The sequence below is a fragment of the Diadema antillarum genome, unplaced genomic scaffold (genome assembly GCF_040938485.1).
Source record: "Diadema antillarum isolate AM-2024a unplaced genomic scaffold, OU_Dant_1.0 seq00000024_RagTag, whole genome shotgun sequence".
Classification (NCBI taxonomy): domain Eukaryota; kingdom Metazoa; phylum Echinodermata; class Echinoidea; order Diadematoida; family Diadematidae; genus Diadema; species Diadema antillarum.
Window position 1 is genome coordinate 1,034,553 of NW_027271142.1, and position 19,210 is coordinate 1,053,762.

The following is a 19,210-nucleotide window of genomic DNA, read 5'->3' on the forward strand; positions in this document are numbered from 1 at the left end:
ACCCTTCTTAAACGCTGTATCAAGGACACATTAGTAATTAACGGGAATTTGTAGTCAGTAAACCATCAAGAGTTTTTTTTTTTCAGATACTCACACTATGTTCAGCCTCGTATATCCGCTGGTTTTCCTGTTGATAATAATAATAATAATAAGAAATGTATAGTCTACATACGAAGAATTTGTTCACAAAAAGCGATAAGTCCATATTTGCCAAATGGAGATATTTGCGATTAAAGGTCATGAAAAATAAAGAGAATAATAAGAAAATATGTGCTTCTTTTGATCATAACTTCAGAAATGTGCCTTTAGGGACCAATATATTATTTAGAAGGTATTATTTTGTACTTTATGACCGAGACCGTACTTCAAAATCTTCAAAAATGGACTTATCGGTTTTTGCAAACAAACTCTTCATATAACACGTCACTCACTGTTATTTTTTTTTGTAACTAAAAAACGGCTCTTGAAAAGGTCTTTGTCGGATCCTTGCACCTTTGTTGCCTCTATTCTTTCGTACATTTTGCTCCATTCTTGATTGTCAATAATGTAGATTGGTATATAAGATTGCCGTCCCCCTTTTCCTTGTTAACAAAATTTTTTCCAAGTCACGTTTCCGATCTATAATTCAGCAACTACAACTGCTGGACCAAATGCAAGATTCATCGTTGCTAGGTTACCTCAAAACCATAGTAAGTGATAGCAGCAGAAACAATGTACACTCGTTGATTCTGGACTTTGTAGCAAGAAATCAGAGGGAGGTGAGGCTAGAGTACCTTCCTTATTGTAAACTATGAGTGTTGAGGAGACCATATTGCTCAAAGCTTTTTCTTTTGTCATCTTTATGATCGATTTTGATGAAATATGGACATTATTTTTTTCTGAATTAAAGGGGATATGGCTAGTAACTGATCAGTTGGAATCACTGGGAATGCTGGGAGATGATTGTTCCAATTCTTGTGGGATTCATTTAAGAGTATATTTATGTGACTCTGCACCTCAAAACAAACAAAAAGTCGCCAGACATGAATTTTTAGTTAAGACCATATTCTGAAAGAGCAGACTTTAAACTTTAGAATGGACTCTCCTAACCTATCTATATATTGGAAAGAAAGCACATATTCAGGAAAAGTGTCAACTGAAAAAAGAGGCTCTGAAGTACAGCGTCTATTTAAGCGCTTAATCTTTACCAAACCGTGCTGGCTGTGCGATGAATGGGACAAAAAACAGGAAGTAAACTACCCGAGTAACAACAATGAAGGGATTATCAAATTACACTGAATGTAGGCATGTCTCATTAACACATTCTCTCCATAATTAATGCCAACTTTCAAAGCAGTAGCACTATTCTTTCAAAAGTTATTAGAGTTGAAAGTGACGAGTGTGGACAAGGTTTTTAAGAAGTGAACAAGGGATTCAAAAGATACACATAATCACAATATTCTACGAAAAATGTTCGGGATAAACTGCTAAAAAAAAAACAAACACACACTTTCCTGCCCGTTTTATGATACCAAATTTTAGCATAATGTAAAAGAAGACCCGCTCTTTCAGAAAATATGAAAAAGTCAAGTTCGGCTAGGTTGACCCATTTCACTTATTCAGTCCTCACGCAAAATCAGTGTGTGCGACTTTATGTTCGTTTTGAGGTGCACGGTCACAATATCTACTGTTGTGTGAAAACTATTTCCTTCAGAACGGTCTAATATTCAAATGTGCTCTTAAATGAATCCCACAAGGATTGGAACAATCATCCCCCAGCATTCACACTGATTCCCACTGATCGGTTACTAGAAATCCCCTTTAACAGTATGCCTATGTAAATATGTGTGTGTGTGTGTGTGTGTGTGTGTGTGTGTGTGTGTTTAATTCGATTTTCACGTCACCCCTCGCATAGACTACATTTTGTTCAGCCAGTTAACGAATAAGTTTCCCAAAAAGGAAAGAAACAAACAAGCAAGCAAACAAGCAAACAAAGAAGCAAACAAAAGCATAAAAAACTACATTTGCGTTTTTTTTCCCGCTATTTAGACGGGAGTAATTCCTCCTGTAAATGCTTCGTATAATGACCTTAAATAACATGCTTGGTATATATATATATATATATATATATATATACTCTTAAAACATCCGAGTCAGAACTGACCCGGAACTATGTCTGTTGGGGTCACACACCGTTCAAGGTCAAAACAGACTTTGGTCATGAAGACCCCGAATGGGGTCATCGTGACCCAATTCATGACTCTGAATGGGTCAAATCTGACCCCATTCCTTGTCGTTTCTGACCAGAAATGGTGTGTGACCCCAACGGACCCAGATCCGGGTCACTTCTGACTCGGATGGTTTAAGAGCGTATGTATGTATATAATACCACAATATATATATATATATATATATATATATATATATATATATACATATATATATGGGTCGGAATTTTGAACGATGTACAATTGAGTCAAAACAAGGCAAAATTTAAAAAGTAGGAAATTCTCCAAATTGTTCATCTTACCTGAAAGAGTATAACTCAAGCTTTAATATGAACCCAATTATACTATGATTTTCCCAGAGAAACAAGTTTTTATTCACCGCTGAAGTTTACCATGTCCAGAGCAGCGAACGTCCGTGAGGAATAGTACAGCACATACACTTGAATACCATTTAACATAGTTTGCAAAGATCTGATTCAGTTCAAAATCCTAACAAAATATCTTAAGGGACATGTGTACGTGCTTGCAGAATATTAAGCTTGTACTCTTAACCTGTACGTAATGGTAGACAACTGATGATTTAACTAAATTCGTCGTTTCTGTTGAAATATTGCTCTTCCGCTAAACACTTTCTCCACTTTACGCGCATTTTACAGAAACTCAATATTTTGACCTCTTATTTCACTGTCCCATACTTCAATCCCCACTCCCAAATAATAGCATACCTTTTTAAGATGGATCTGATCTAGGCAGTCTCTATAACCCAACGAACATAGCATAGTTTTCATCACGGAGGTTCGCATGTAGCTCACGGACGTTCGGAACAAACAAGATGCAGCTCTCTTGAGTTGGAAACGCATTCTACTCACAACAAACAGCAATTTCATGTCGAGAACAAACTCCTCTGCAAAATCCTGAACAGATATTACCAATTCTCAATTATATAAGCTTGTTTATCTTCTCATACTTAGGAATCAAAGAAAACAATTTTTCCATCTCTCGTAAATGAACGTACAACCGTACGTGTAATCTCAGTGACGTAGTCCATCCTTGAGAACGAATATATTTATCAAAATGTCTTTATCATGAAGTAAAGATTCAGGTCTTAAATTTGTTATCTAAAGTCTACAATGCAAAATTTGCTTATAACGAACATGGTCACAGCTAAAATTATGACAAAGAATTAACATAGAAAGACAACAGAAATGTGCTCTGTTATAGAAATACGAAGTTTGAATAGCTGGGGAGGGCAAACGAATACGTTTGGAAGAAATCCCTCTATGTTTGCTCCTTGTGTTACACACAGTTACCGAGGAGAATTTGTATTATTATATTAGTCAGAAATGATAATAGGTTCGATACTACGAAGTTTCGTTATAACAAGACACAATAAGTCCATATGTGACAGTGCACCTCAAAACAAACAAAAAGTCGCCAGACATGAATTTTTAGTTAAGTCCATATTCTGAAAGTGCAGACTTTAAGCTTTAAAATGATGTATAACTCAAATCAAATGTGACACTGCACCTCAAAATAAACAAAAAGTCGCCAGATATGAATTTTGAGGTTAGACCATATTCTGAAAGAGCAGATTTTAAGCTTTAAAATGATATATAACTCAAATCAAATGGACTATCCTAACCTATCTAAATATTGGTAAGAAAGCACAAACTCAGGAAAAGTGTGAACTGAGAAAAGAGGCTCTGAATTACAGTGTCTATTCAAGCGCTTAATCTTTACCAGACCGTGCTAGCTGTGCAATGAATGGGACAAAAAAACAGGAAGTAAACCACCAGAGTAACAACAATGAAGAGATTATCAGATTAAACTGAAATTAAACATGCCTCATTAACACATTATGTCCATAATTAATGCCAACTTTCAAAGCAGTAGAACTATCCTTTCAAAAGTTATTAGAGTTGAAAGTGAAGAGTGTGGGCAAGGTTTTTCAGAAATGAAAAAGGGATTCTGAAGACACACCTTATCACACTATTCTACCAAAAATGTTCGAGATAAACTGCTGAAAAAACACACTTTCCTGCCCGTTTTATGATACCAAATTTTAGCATAATGTAAAAGAAGACCCGCTCTTTCAGAAAACATGAAAAAGTCAAATTCGGCTAGGTTGACCCATTTCACTTATTTTCAGTCCTCACGCAAAATCAGTGTGTACGACTTTATGTTCGTTTTGAGGTGCACGGTCACAAATGGACTCTCCTAACCTATCTAAATATTGGAAAGAAAACACAAACTCAGGAAAAGTGTGAACTGAGAAAAGAGGCTCTGAAGTACAGTGTCTATTCAAGCGCTTAATCTTTACTAAACCGTGCTGGCTGTGCGATGAATGGGACAAAAAAAAAAAACAGGAAGTAAACCACCAGAGTAACAACAATGAAGAGATTATTAGATTGAACTGAAATTAAGCATGCCTCATTAACACATTCTGTCCATAATCAATGTCAACTTTCAAAGCAGTAGCACTATCCTTTTAAAAGTTACTAGAGTTGAAAGTGAAGAGTGTGGACAAGGTTTTTCAGAAATGAAAAAGGGATTCTAAAGACACACATAACCACACTATTCTAGCAAAAATGTTCGAGATAAACTGCTAAAAAAACACACTTTCCTGCCCGTTTTATGATACCAAATTTTAGCATAATGTAAAAGAAGACCCGCTCTTTCAGAAAATATGAAAAAGTAAAGTTCGGCTAGGTTGACCCATTTCACTTATTTTCAGTCCTCACGCAAAATCAGTGTGTGCGACTTTATGTTCGTTTTGAGGTGCACGGTCACATATTACTTGGATGGATGTTTGTGACTTCGATATTATACAATATGGTTTGTTATAACAAACATGTTGTAGCGCGTCATTTCGGAGGTTCGTTATTCATACAGTTTGTCAATACGAAAATTGATAGAGTTCGTATAATTATGAAGCTTTTTTTATTCGGTAAATGATAGGAATCTCCAAAGGTTAACCGAAAGGTTTATTAATTGGAACATGAAAAATCATGTTCGCTTATCCAAATGTGGAGAAACAATTAAGTTAACAACTAAAATCCTCCAAATTTCAAAAGCTCATAATAACCATTTTCACCTAAACGAATATCAGGCCCTTTCCACTTTTAGAAGAACGGACCTAAAAATAATGATCCTTAATATTTATTTTTCGGACTAACAAACTTTCGGAATAAGAAAATTTTTAATAACAAACCTCCTTAATCAACTACAAACTTTTTTTTTTTCATTTTCGGAATAACAAACCTTTGGACATCAGAGTAACGAATCTTAGGAAGAGCGAACGTATCAAAGTGCAACCTTAAACCTATTCTTAATCATTACTTTTTTTAACATGTGTTTTCAAAGTAAGCACAAAAGCACAAACAAATTGATGATCTCTCTGTCTCTTAAATGTAAAATGAAAAAAAAAAAGATCTTGGAAAGAATTACAAATGAACATTGCTTTTCATTGATGAGTATAAAACAAAACCATGTGATGATAAGCGAAGGATTTGTTTGTTTTCATCAGACAATAATTGTATACTGCATTATTTTTGTTCGCTTGTGACAGCATTTCGATGAATAAAAAACATAAACAAACAAACAAAAACTTCTCCAGAGGAATTTGGTACAACGGTAGTGCACCGGCAATTCTTTTCTCTGTGTGTTGGAGCTCGATCCCTTCTCTATTTCTCAGTCACTTTTATTTAACTGCTTCCATATACTTTTGAAACTTTTCCATTTTTTATTCAACACATGACCATTACAGACTTCTTCCGTCATTATCCTGCATGTGATTACGTAGCACTTTTCGCATTTATTTTGGTTTGTTTTGTTTTGTTTCTGTTTTCTGTTTGGTCGCAGCATGTCCAGGCTATTGAAAGAATGAGAGAAAAATCGTCATGAAGAGAAAAATAAGAATGAATTAAGGCATTTAATATCATGACAATTACAGCGAACGTCCGTTATGGAGGCCAAAACTGGATGTGTTCTGTTTGAGACGGCAGCTACCATACTCAAAAGATAAACACTTGGCGCACCTGTCACTAAAAAGTGGCACTGATCCTCTTTCTCCTACTATGTAATCCATTGACTTATTCTACCAACGAACATCCGTGACCAAAACGTTTTCCTTTTGTTATTACAAGTAAATTGAGTGCTGAACATTATTCACTTTTGGGTATGAGCGGCTCGGTGATTTGGTAATATTTTCAACTAACATTAACTTTATGTACAGTGATATATTTGTAATTATCAGCAATTTCCTTTCTCGGGCAGAACGTCCGTGAGCGAAACTTTCAGAACCTGTAACAGTACAAATTGTCTCCAGATCCTCATTAGAAAGAAATTTAAATGCACAGAAATTACAGATTACGCAAAATTCTATTTTTCTACAACTTTGTTTTCAATGTTTAGCTGTTTTTGTATAATTAGAGGGAAAACGAGCGTAAAATTGTGAGTAAATTTTCAACTGTTTCTTCATCATGATCACATAACGCCTAAAAAATTCTGAAACTACTGCCTTAAACTCATTGTTTGCTTTGTAAAACTTTATTTGTGACTATTGGAGCTAAAACTTTTAAAGAATACAGGACACTTTCGGGACAAGTTATCCCTTTTGAAGGGATTGCATACGTCACGGACGTTCGCTGGAATTGTCACGGACGTTCGTTCTACTGATAGGGTCATGTTCCAGGACGGATAACTAATCGGCAGAGAGTACCTAGCCTTCCTAACTCTTTCAAAAATTTGAAAAGGTATTGTCGATGCAAATTATAAGAAATTTGACATCCTTACAACATATGTATTGGTCAGAGGGGGATCAGGAGGTGAATTTTTACAGAAAATATTGATTATTTGCTTGGTTTTCGGTGAATTGCATGGTCCAAAAACTGCGGACAAGCCTCAGTCCGCTCCAAAAATAGCAAAAGGTGAAATGCACCTTCGTCATCAAAGCAAGATGGTGTCCCACTCGAAAACGTTTTAATCATCACGGGCGTTCTTTTTTTCTCGGAGGTTCGTCTAAAAATATAATTTCGGTTCCTATTTGTGACCGTGCACCTCAAAACGAACATAAAGTCGCACACACTGATTTTACGTGAGGACTGAAAATAAGTGAAATGGGTCAACCTAGCCGAACTTGACTTTTTCATATTTTCTGAAAGAGCGGGTCTTCTTTTACATTATACTAAAATTTGGTATTATAAAACGGGCAGGAAAGTGTGTTTTTTTTAGTAGTTTATCTCGATCATTTTTTGTAGAATAGTGTGATTAGGTGTGTCTTTAGAATCCTTTTTCATTTCTGAAAAACGTTGTCCACACTCTTCACTTTCAACTCTAATAACTTTTGAAAGGATAGTGCTACTGCTTTGAAAGTTGGCATTAATTATGAACAGAATGTGTTAATGAGGCATGCTTAATTTCAATTTAATCTGGTAATCCCTTCATTGTTGTTACTCTAGTGGTTTACTTCCTGTTTTTTGTCCCATTCATCGCACAGCCAGCACGGCTTGGTAAAGATTAAGCGCTTGAATAGACACTGTACTTCAGAGCCTCTTTTCTCAGTTCACACTTTTCCTGAGTTTGTGCTTTCTTTCCAATATTTAGATAGGTTAGGAGAGTCCATTTGATTTGAGTTATACATCATTTTAAAGCTTAAAGTCTGCTCTTTCAGAATATGGTCTTAACTAAAAATTCATGTCTGGCGACTTTTTGTTTGTTTTGAGGTGCAGGGTCACATTTGACAAAGGATGGACAGAAACTCAAAACAAGCATATTATCGTGTGGCTAGATCTTAGTTGATTACGACTCAGAACAATATCACCAATAGCGTTTAATGTGATACGATTTTTATTAGAAAATAGCGGAAGCACGTCCGTGACGAAAACTGAGTATAATTTTGCATAAAAGAATATTACGTCCCATGTACAGCCAGCAGACGCACAATTTTTGCAGGATATGTTCATTAGGTGGAACACCAAATTTTCGTATTGCCTTACAGTTGGGACAACAAAGTAGAATTTGCAGCAGCGATAGAAATAAAAGCACCACGGACGTTCGTCTGTTTAGGACTCTGATATTTCAATTGTTCTCTGTGATTTTATACGTGCTCATAAAGTTCTTATAATTTTGTGGTTCATACCCATGATATGTCAGATCCAGAACATGGTCAGATATTAGATGCCACGTACGCTTAAAAATGCACATCATTAGTTTGAAAAACAAAAATTATTGTGAAAATAGCGTTTTTACCGCATTTTTACGCTTTAAGTCCTCGTCAAATGAAAAATATGAGGCAAAAGTCAACCAAACCATTATTTCCTGAAAGGAAATTTACCAATCTTTGAGATGACTTGAAAAAATCTGGTTTCTTAGATCATCCTGGCGTGTTCTAAGGGAAAGAATGTCATAAGGTGCGAAAATTGACAATTGTACATCGTTCAAAATTCTCACCCATATATATATATATATATATATATATATATATGTATATATATATATATATATATACATATATATAATGCTTGTATTTCAACAAAATTATCAAGCTATGCAAACATCTCGATCTATCAGAATTGACAAAAAAGAAATCCGCCGACTCATATATTTTGTTTCCTCTATCAAAAAACAAAAACAAAAACACGAAAACACAGAAACTTCCATCACAAACGTCAGCATCTGTTAACTGTTTGCAGTTTAAAAAAAAAATGTATTTGTGTTTCTGGTTCCAATTGGCAAAAGAAACATTATTCATCTGTTACAAAATTTAAATTAATTTCAAAACTGTTCCTTCGTATACACTTTCACCATGTAATAACGTAAACTGTAACTCCCTGCATTTGTAGATAAGCATTGAACTCCTCGGCCTCAAAAATATTTTTTGGAGTTCTTTATCACTAAAAAAGAAAGAGGTACTTTAATTTATTCTGCAAAATATATGCATTGTATGAATCTCGAAGAAAATATTGATACATTTGTTTAACATCAAGATGCTTAAAATGTTCCACAGAATTTACTTTTCCGTTATCAAAGCAATTTATTAACTGACATGTATCATGCTCACACAGACATGTGCGCGCACACACACAAACAGTAATATTTCTTGCAGTTCTTTATCACTAAACAAAAAAGTACTGCAATTATTCCTACAAAATATACGAGTTTTGTAAAGTTCTAAGAAAATATCAATAAATTTGTTTAATATCAAGACGTTAAGAATGTTTCAGACTTCACTCTCCCATAATCAGATATAAAGTTCTCTCTCTCTCTCTCTCTCTCTCACACACACACACACACACACTAACAGACATACAGATAACAAGGCCTAAGGTCAGAACATGAACAGCTAGATGCATTACGAAAAGCACATAAAAGCAATGGGTAAAAAATATGTGCCATAATTTTGGAGGCATCCTTGAAAAAAAAATGAATACGGATTACAAAGCATCATTAAGATCCTGACAAAAAAAATGAGCCACCCTTGTATGACCTTTCCTAAAAATGTCGCAACATAGTTATTTCTTTAAATTTCGGTGAATTATTACCTCTAAATATAGTAAAAAAGAAACCGAAAAGCAGCAACAACACATTTTAAAACTCGAGTATTTATGACCTTGTAGGCAGCGGACAAAACGGGATATCAAGTAAAGCAATACAACTGTATGAAAGGCAGGAACTTCTGGGTAGTGTATTGGAAGATCGGCGATTTCTCCCTGTCAGGCCGTTGTTGTGTGTGTTTTTTTCCCCTAAACTTGGATCGTGCGTAGGAATGCAGAGATGTCATAACATCATTCAGCGCACAGACTTAAACGAGATCGGATGTATCGAATACGTGAAAGCCCGAAATCTGTGTTAAAAGACAAATATTTTGTAGAGGCCAAAAATCCTTTTGTTCTGGTTTTCTTTTCTTTCTTTCTCCACATAGATTGTACCTATTATGTTTTTATCCCTACGGACCTACCATAAGCGTTTCTTCGAGTTGACGACGTTTAATACCTCGTATTTCCTTTTCTTTTTTGTCCGCCTTTGTAAGACAAGCGTTGCGTTGTCTACATCGGCCGAACGATGAAGTGTACCATACAACCCAGCCTTCTGAATGCACTTGTTCTCATTGGTTTGGGTGAGTCAGAATTTCTTCTTTGTCACAGGAATTTACTCCACTTGTTATCAACAATGTATCATTTGCCGCTGGTGTTCATTAACGTATAAGCATAATACTACCACCCAGTGTGAAGATGTCGGTGGCTTTAATTCTTGATTGCCGCCGCAAACAATCGAACATGGTGTCCCGCAAGGAAGCTTGCTCTGCTCATATCTATTCATATCGATGATTTTCATAGATCTGCAAACAAAATCCCTAATTATTTGTTTGTTAAGGCTATTTTGATGACTCCAATCTATTGTACTCTCATTCTGACCCCAATATTTTGATAAGAACAGTGAATGGCGAGCTAAAGAAAGGTGTACATAATCAAATGTAAATATAAAAGAGACATCACATATTATGCTTCTCAGCAGTTCCATACATCGACTTCCCTTGCATGTGTTGCTCCCTCCTAAAAATACGAAATATGAAAATAACAAAAGAAAAAAATCTTCTTTACAAACTTTTCAAGGCATTTCTGTTGATAATAAGCTTTCATGGAAGTTTAAAATTAATTATAGCATTTCCCGTTACATCGCTACAATACATTGGTTGAAATATTTTCTCCCTACATGTGCATGAAAGTCACTTCATTCAAATTTGGCATAGATATATTTTCTATTTGTGACGTGCACCACAAATGAAACAAAAAGTCGCACCCCTTAAGTGAGGACTCCAAAAAATTGATATGGTTCAACCAAGTCAATCTTGGGTTGTTGTTGTTGTTTTTTTTTTCTGAAAGGGTTATCCTTCTTCTACATTATTCTTAAGGTATCATAACATGAGTGATGGGAAAGTGTGTTTTTAGCAGTTTTTCTACAACCCTTTTTTCTTGGGGGGGGGGGGGGAGTAGAATGATCAGGTTTGTCTTAGAGGCCACTTTTCGTGTCTTGAAATCCTTTGCACATTCTTCACTTTCAAGTCTAATAACTTTTGAGAGGATGACGCTACTGCATGCTTTGAAAGTTAGCGTCAATTTTGGGCAAAATGTGCTTATAGAACATGCTCAATTTCATCTTAATCTGATAAACCCGTCATTGTAATTGTTGCGTCCGGTTCCCTAAGGGACCGGAGCAACAACAATGACAGGATTATCAGATTTTATACATCCTGTGTTTTGTCTTTTTCATGGTACAGCAAGCACGGCTGGAAAAAGATTAATCGCTTGAATAGACCATACTTCAGAGCCCCCTTTCTCACTTCACACTTTTCAAGAGTGTTTGCTTTCTTTCCAGTATTTAGGTAGGTTAGGGGAAGCCATTTGAATTGAGTTATACATCATTTTAAAGCTTGGAGTCTGTTCTTTCAGAATATGCCCTTAATTGAAAATCCATGTCTGGCGACTCTTTGTTGGTTTTGTGGTGTATGGTCACATTTAATGTAATAGTAGGCACTGTTGTTATTTCACGTGAGTTCAATGAAAATCACGTTTGTTTTGCTGAAGGTACGTTATTACTGCTAAGGAATTGTCTGTTCATCTCTGAATTCGCAGGACTTTTAGTAGTCGAAACCCTGTGCATTCAGTAAACACGGTAGAAAAGAATTATTGTCTACCAAATTGACACTGCTTAACACGACAGGGAAGTTAGTATACTTGTAATGATGTGAATGATATTTCGCCTGGTTAACATTATGGAAAAGGTAAGTATATAATTTCATCTATAGACATTGCATCACTATTCATCATCATAATTGTTATTTCAAGAAATTGAACCTCTTTGTGGAAGTAGTGTAATCATGCAGACTCTTTGCAACCTTTGTCCAGTATATATTATGTAAGATGTATTATGAATATAACGGTTAGCATTATCATTTTCTGCAACAATTATTGCAAAATCTTTGTTTTGTTTCATGTTATGTGTAATTTATCACGCATACGTTATTCTGTTAACAATTGCTCTCAGTTTGTATCTCTTGTATGTAAAGCTGTTGGAAGGCACATATCCATATTCGTATTTTGGAGAATAAAACATTCAGTGCAATTCAATTCAATTCGATCCAATTCAGTTCAATTCATGCAGCTCATGGAGAGTGAAAATCGTCGTTTGAAATTAGAACATAATATCATTATTTACTTATCAATTTATTTATTTCTCTTTCAAGTCTCCATGGTGGCTTCGGTTTCGGATTGTGGGCAAACTTGTCCGGCTGTTAGCATGAGCTGTGGAATTCACACTCTACCAAGCGGGGAGACGGTTGCCATGGTTTCCAAGTTGATGCAGGATGCAGACATCGCTAAGATTACTGATCATCCAATGTTGATGGGGAAAAGAAGGTACATCTGCGTCGTTCCAGGTAAATTCCACTCACATGTGCTAATAACACATTATAAATGTAAGAAACAATAATGCTTCTGACATTATAGTCCAAATATTATCGAGACTTAAAGTATATATCTTAAAAAAAAAGAGTTGTTGCTGTCAACAAAAGAAGCTTGCCTGAGGTTCCACGAATGATCTTCTATCATGTAACTACGGTGTAGGGTGGATCCTGAGTATTAAATTATGTCAAGCTATTCTCGAGTATGCGCTACTTTGAAGAAGTCGTATTTCTGTAATTAGCATGGGCTGTCCCTTTTATCATGAGTTGAATATCTGTCTATTTCCACTGAGTGTAATGTTAGATACAAGAAACGTATGTGCTATGTAAGGCCATTAAACGCGTAGTGGTGTTACAAACCTTATCTTATGATAATAAAATGGCAGCTCATACCCTCAATGTATAGGCCTGTGTTATCTGCCGCAGATGAAACTGGTTAGACTGAGGTTTGTGTTAAGAAAATAGGCATGAAAATTCAACACATTGTATTAACAAATGTATTGCCATTAAATTTATCAAACATAATTTAGCACATAAGATTCATTCGATAATATTCCACAGAAATCAGTCATCAGCAGAGCTTTCGCATCACGGTTTTCACGTCCAGCAAAAGAATACGTGAAATGACGATTTGAGAAATATAGATTTTTTTTTTTTGTTCCCGTGTGCTATTATCTGTGATTTTTGCTGTTGTTGTTGTTCTTTGTTGTTGTTGTCGACCGACATAAGCCTGTACCTCGGCGCCATGTCTGAACGGTGGATCGTGTATGGAAACCGAGACCGGCTACGAGTGTTCGTGCACAACCGACTACTATGGACCCCAATGCTGTACGTTGTTCGCCTTCTTTTTTTTTTCAATAATCATTGAGAGGTTGTACAAAAAAGTAACGTGGATACTAATGGTATATTTGAATTGTCACCGCGTTCTTGATCAGCTGCACTTTAAAGACTATGGACACAGACGGGAATGAATATCATAGATCTCTATATTAAAGCCAAGCACCCTCGACCTTGCCAATATCCGGCGCTAACTGAAGGTCACCACTCGTTGAACTTCAAATCAGGTTTATTTCTGTCAAAATTAGATAGTACGCTTTAAAAGGAAGACTGCATATCAATTGATTGAATTACCCTAAGGCTGCGATGTCGTAATTTCGTAAATTGAAAATATTTTCAGTTGAGAAACGAGATTGTCCATGAGAACACAACACTACCTTCCATTGAAATTAATCAAAACGGTAGCAAGCGCACTAAAATATACTTTCAGGACTTATCTTTGAACTTTTTTTATTGTTGGTATATGTCGCAGATTTGCTCAAGAAATAGGCAACAAAAAATTTAACAAAATGTAACATTTGCTACACTCTAGTAACGTCAGGAACTGTTGATTGTTGAACATTTTTACACAGCAACAACACATTACAAATAAACATAAAGTTACTGTATGACTTCACTATCGCACTAGAGAAATTCTTCGATAATACGTCAATTCACAATAATACATATATAGTACAATATATAGTAGGATGGAAGGCGTTGCTTTATTAGTGACTTAGCTGGACAGTCTGTTCCGGCCGAAGCCTCGTCAGCAACTAAATCAGTTTGTTGTTAAAGTACAGTGTAAGACATACGGCTCTGGTGCACTCAAGCAAGGAAACAAAAGATACAAAAAATACAAAAAATACATGCACGTGGCTACTTAACAGCACAATAAAGTTGATAATGACACTGGTACTGGGCTTAAGGCAGGGGTAATACACTTGTATGGCTTAAATTGTTACATGTGGAAGCCGGGGGGGGGGGGGGGGAGCTAACCAAGCTCTGCGAGGGAAAACTTTTTCTTATGTTTACATGTTGAAATGAGTTCTGTTCTTGAGTTCAGGATTGCTGGTTTCTTGGCCGTGATGATGTGGTATTTCTCCCATAGACACATGTTGCAGCGGTTTGTTTTGGGCGAGTACGGTTGGGCGTGCCTGACGATCCTCCATGTGAGTGAGTAGGGAGTGCCTTCATCCTTCAGTCCCCAAATGTATTTACTCAGTTCTGTCTGGTGTAGCTTTTCCCTGTTTGTGAAGCTTGCCTTGTGTGTGGCATATCTTGATTTGAAGGAGGTTGAGGTGAGGCCGATGTATATTTTCTCATCGTCTGGGGTCGCTACCTTCGTTTCATATATGATGTTCCTGGCTATGCATTTCCCAGGGATCGGGCAATCTCCCTTCTTTCTGCAGTTGCAGTAGTCCCTGACTTGCTCTGGACTGTTGTTGATTATTTTGTTGTTGTGTGCCTTTGTTATAGTATGCATATTGTCCATGCAGCTGTAGCTTACTTTCAGAGTGTTCCTGTTGCATATCTTGCTGAGCTGGTGTCCTTAAGGGAAGTGGTGCTCGACGAGGGCTGGGAGCTTCCTCCCGATGTTTGTTTTAACATGTCTGCTGAACGGGGGGTTGAACCACGTTATGTTTCGTTTCCTTTGGTGTTGTCTTTCTTTTCTGCAGCTGTTGGTCTCTTTGGGGGTGTACGTCAATGTTGTTTGGTGTCCCGCCTCGTGGAGTGCGTTCTCGTAGTCTGGTTTGGTGCTGTTGAAGATTTCCTCGTTGCTGGAGATGGTCGATAGGCGGGTCTGGATGGACTGTGGTATTCTCTTGGTGACGGTGGGTGGATGATTCGATTCTGTGTGTACGTATAGGTGTGAGTCCCCTGGCTTCGAGTACCGTTTGAATTCCTTCTTGGCGAAGTCGAATGTGACATCGAGGAAGCCGACGATGGTGTCATTTGCACTGGCCGTTATCTGTAGCCCGAACTCTTTGAATTTTTCGCAGAGCATCTTTTTGGTGTTCTCGGCTGCTCTGCGGGGTTTGTGGATATATATATATATATCTCTGTGTGTGTGAGTGTATATATATTTATACATATATAAATGATTCTATATACATATGTGTATGTCACCCCGCACCACAAAACAAACAAAAAGTCGCCAAATATGATGTTTAGGTAAGGACAGATTCTTAAAGAACAGACTCTAAGCTTTAAAATGATGTATAACTCAATTCAAATGGACTCTCCTAACCTATCTGAATACTAGACAGAAGGCATACACTCTGGCAAGTGTGAACTGAGATAAGAGGCTCTGAAATGCAGGGTCTATTCAAGCGCTTAATCTTTACCAGGCCGTGTAAGCTGTGCAGTGAAAGGGACAAAAAAACAGGACGTAAAACACTGGAGCAACAATGAAGAGATTACCAGATTAAGCTGAAATAAAGCATACTCTATTGACGCATTCTGTCCATGCTTAATGCTAACTTTCAAAGCAGCAGAGTCATCCTTTCAAAAGTTATTAGACTTGAAAGTGAAGAGTGTGTAAAGGATTCCAAGAAATAAAACGGGGTCTCTTAGACATACCTGATCATTCTATTCTCCCCAAATATGGGTTGCATAAAACCTGCTGAAAACACACTTTCCCATTCATGTTGTGATCTTAAACTTGAGAATAATGTAGAAGAAGGATAACTTTTTCAGAAAATATGAAAAATTCAATATTGCCTTGGTTGACCCACTTCATCTTTTTGAGTCCTTTATACCAAAGGGTGCGACTTTTTGTTCGTTTTGTGATGCACGTTCATAGTCATATCCGTACGCAGCATTCTAATCATGATGACTGTACGATAAGTTTCTTGATTCCTTAATCTGTCTGTCTAAGTAGTCTAGTTACTTTGTGAGGCTTAAGGCTTGCATGCATTCATCTTCTTAACTTTACCTTAGCGTCATTTTAGTAAGTGAAGTTATAAAAAGTGTATTCACCTATCTGACTTGCAAATGTAGCATGCCCAGTGATATACACGCCAGACGGGGGATCTCCTCTGAGGTATTTCACATTTCCGGGAATCGACCTGACCGGAAGTACATCTCGCTTGGAGTTTGAGGTCAGCGCTGACCACGACGCCCACCTCGCCCTTTCCAGTACGAACGCGGCCGAGAGATTTATGTACCGATTAGGTATTATTATACACTCGACCCCATTCCGTTAGTCTTGTTTCCGTTCGTGTGTGTGTGTGTGTGTGTGTGTGTGTGTGTGTGTGTGCATATCACAACGGTTACCTAAGGACATCGAGCCGTTCATTACCAGTAAAAAAGCTATAAAACAGACAAAAACAAAAAAGTTCGTGTATACGACGCTATATAAAACCAACGGAAAACCATAAACTTTTTTTTTGCGAGGGCAGATTTTGAAATAGCAGAACCAAAGCTTAAAAGGGATGTATAACTGAATTTAGATATTTGAAGGAAAGCACACACTTCGCAAAAAAAGTGTGAACTGAGAAATGTAGACTTGAAGTACAGGGTGTTTCGAAACAAGTATCTTTACAAAGCACTGGTAGCTGCCAGCTACCTTTAAATCTGATAATCCATTCATTGCTGTGGCTATGCCGGCCTACATCCTGTTTTGTACCACTCATCGCCCATGCAGCACGGCTTGGAAAAGATTACGCGCTTGAATAGGTCCTGCATTTCGGAGCCTCTTTTCTCAGTTTACAGTTTTCCAGAATATGTTCTTTCTTTCCAAAATCTAGGTAGGTTAGGAGAGTCCATTTGAATTAAATTATACACAATTTTAAAGCTTACAGTCTGCAATTAACTTCAAATCCATGTCTGCCGACTTTGTGTTGGTTTGTGGTGCGGGGTCACATAAAATTATAAAGATGATCTTGTCTTTAAACTTCATTCTCATCCCTCTTTTTTTGTGATATAAAATACAGTTTTTGGAGCGGGACGCAACTCTATTTTCTTCATCCAGAGGGACTGCTCATCAGCTATCGGCGACGATGCCGCATGTACTACTGCTGCTTCAACGACTGCTATCGAAGCCAGGCTAACAACGATACCGGCATACGACCACTTCTGGGTGACTTTCAACGGTGGACGTATCGAGGTCGGTCGATATGGCAACTCTGTTCCCTTCATAGAATGGACAGACCCAAATCCTCGCCCGATACAGTACGCAGGGGTCTGGGCGGGATGGGGCTCGGACGGTTACTGGAAGTTTAAATCGCTTTGTTGACATTCATGCTCTTATACTGCTCATTTGTTGGGAAAGGTTTTAGCACAGTAATGCCCAACAATTATTTCATTTCTTTTTTTTTTCTTTTTTTGTGAAAAAGATGATTTCTGTTTTTAACTCTATATTTTCTTGTAAATTTTCCTCCATCTATCCAATGAAATAATTTTAATAGAAATAAATTTCTTTACAGGTAATAATCAAGTGTTATTCTCTAAAAAAACAAAACAACCCCCCCCCCCCAAAAAAAAAACACAACTACACACATAAGGGAGAAAAGTTATCCAGACATGTTCATCTGTCCGTAATACGGAACCGTGCGGCGAGGGTGGGTGGGTGGGGGGGGGGGGGGGGGTTGGTGTTGGGGGCTCAGGGCCACACTTTCTTGCATAATGAATATGAATGATTAAAGAGTGTAACCACTTAGGGCCCCCACACTGTTTTTCATACTGGAAGTGACACTAGCAGGATTGTGGTTAAGTCTTTCATAATTTCCCGGCAATGAAGCGGGAAGGCCTTTTTGTTTCTTTGTTAGTTAGTTTGTTTGTTTGTTTGGTTGTAGTTGGCGTTTGCTTGCTAGCTGAAAAACAACAACCTTTACCTTAAGTTGGGTCCGAAATAAAAAAGTCCCCCCCCCCCCACACGCACACACTTTTAAAAACATGGCGCCGATCATGAAGCGTAACCTGGGGTCATGTGTCAAGCATGAAGGCATTTCTTCTTCTTCTTTTTTTTCAGTACGCCCAGCTGGCTTTAGCACAATTTGGCACAATATTGATCTTACACAGTCCAACTTTGCTATATATAGTTTCTATCAAGCATTCCAATTCTCTGCAGAATTTACTGAAAGTGACTTCAAAAAACAAACATGATAAATTGATTGCATTGTTACTATACCTCCCACGAACTATTTCCTGTCCTGTGATTGGTCGAGAAAATTGAAAACGATATAACATATTTCGAACATGAAAATGATAATTGTCGCATCCGATTTTTGTTCTTTTTTCAATAGGAAAATAGTGAAAAAAAAAACACTCTTCACTTTCAACTCTAATAACTTTTGAAAGGATAGTGCTACTGCTTTGGAAGTTGGCATCAATTATTGACAGAATGTGTTAATGAGGCATGCTTAATTTCAGTTTAATGTAATAATCCTTTCATTGCCGTTACTCTGGTGGTTTACTTCCTGTTCTATTCTCCCATTCATCGCACAGCGATATGAACTTGAACTTGAACTTGAACTTGAACAGCCAGCACGGTTTGGTAGAGATTAAGCGCTAGAATAGACACTGTACTTTAGAGCCTCTTTTCTCAGTTCACACTTTTCCTGAGTTTGTGCTTTCTTTCCAATATTTAGATAGGTTAAAAGAGTCCATTTTATTTGAGTTATGCATCATTTTAAAGCTTAAAGTCTGCTCTTTTAGAATATGGTCTTAACTAAGAATTCATGTCTGGCGACTTTTTGTTTGTTTTGAGGTGCAGGGTCACGAG

The 19,210-nt window shown here is 37.1% G+C and overlaps 1 protein-coding gene across 1 annotated transcript; it reads left to right on the plus strand.

Moving 5' to 3' along the window:
* The first annotated feature begins 15,798 nt into the window (after positions 1-15,798).
* LOC139725195 (C3 and PZP-like alpha-2-macroglobulin domain-containing protein 8) lies at positions 15,799-17,722 on the plus strand. Its single transcript, XM_071636288.1, has 3 exons — positions 15,799-15,838; positions 16,486-16,659; positions 17,421-17,722. The coding sequence occupies exons 1-3, from the start codon at positions 15,799-15,801 to the stop codon at positions 17,720-17,722; spliced, it is 516 nt and encodes a 171-aa protein (XP_071492389.1).
* Positions 17,723-19,210: the final 1,488 nt, after the last annotated feature.

What these genes read in the sequence shown, in the direction of transcription:
- LOC139725195 (XM_071636288.1), top strand. Translation starts at nt 15,799, where the DNA reads ATGCAGGGTCTATTCAAGCGCTTAATCTTTACCAGGCCGT. An exon ending in CTTAATCTTTACCAGGCCGT is followed by an intron (nt 15,839 to 16,485) that starts GTAAGCTGTGCA and finishes TTGCAAATGTAG; the next exon opens with CATGCCCAGTGATATACACG. An exon ending in GAGATTTATGTACCGATTAG is followed by an intron (nt 16,660 to 17,420) that starts GTATTATTATAC and finishes TATAAAATACAG; the next exon opens with TTTTTGGAGCGGGACGCAAC.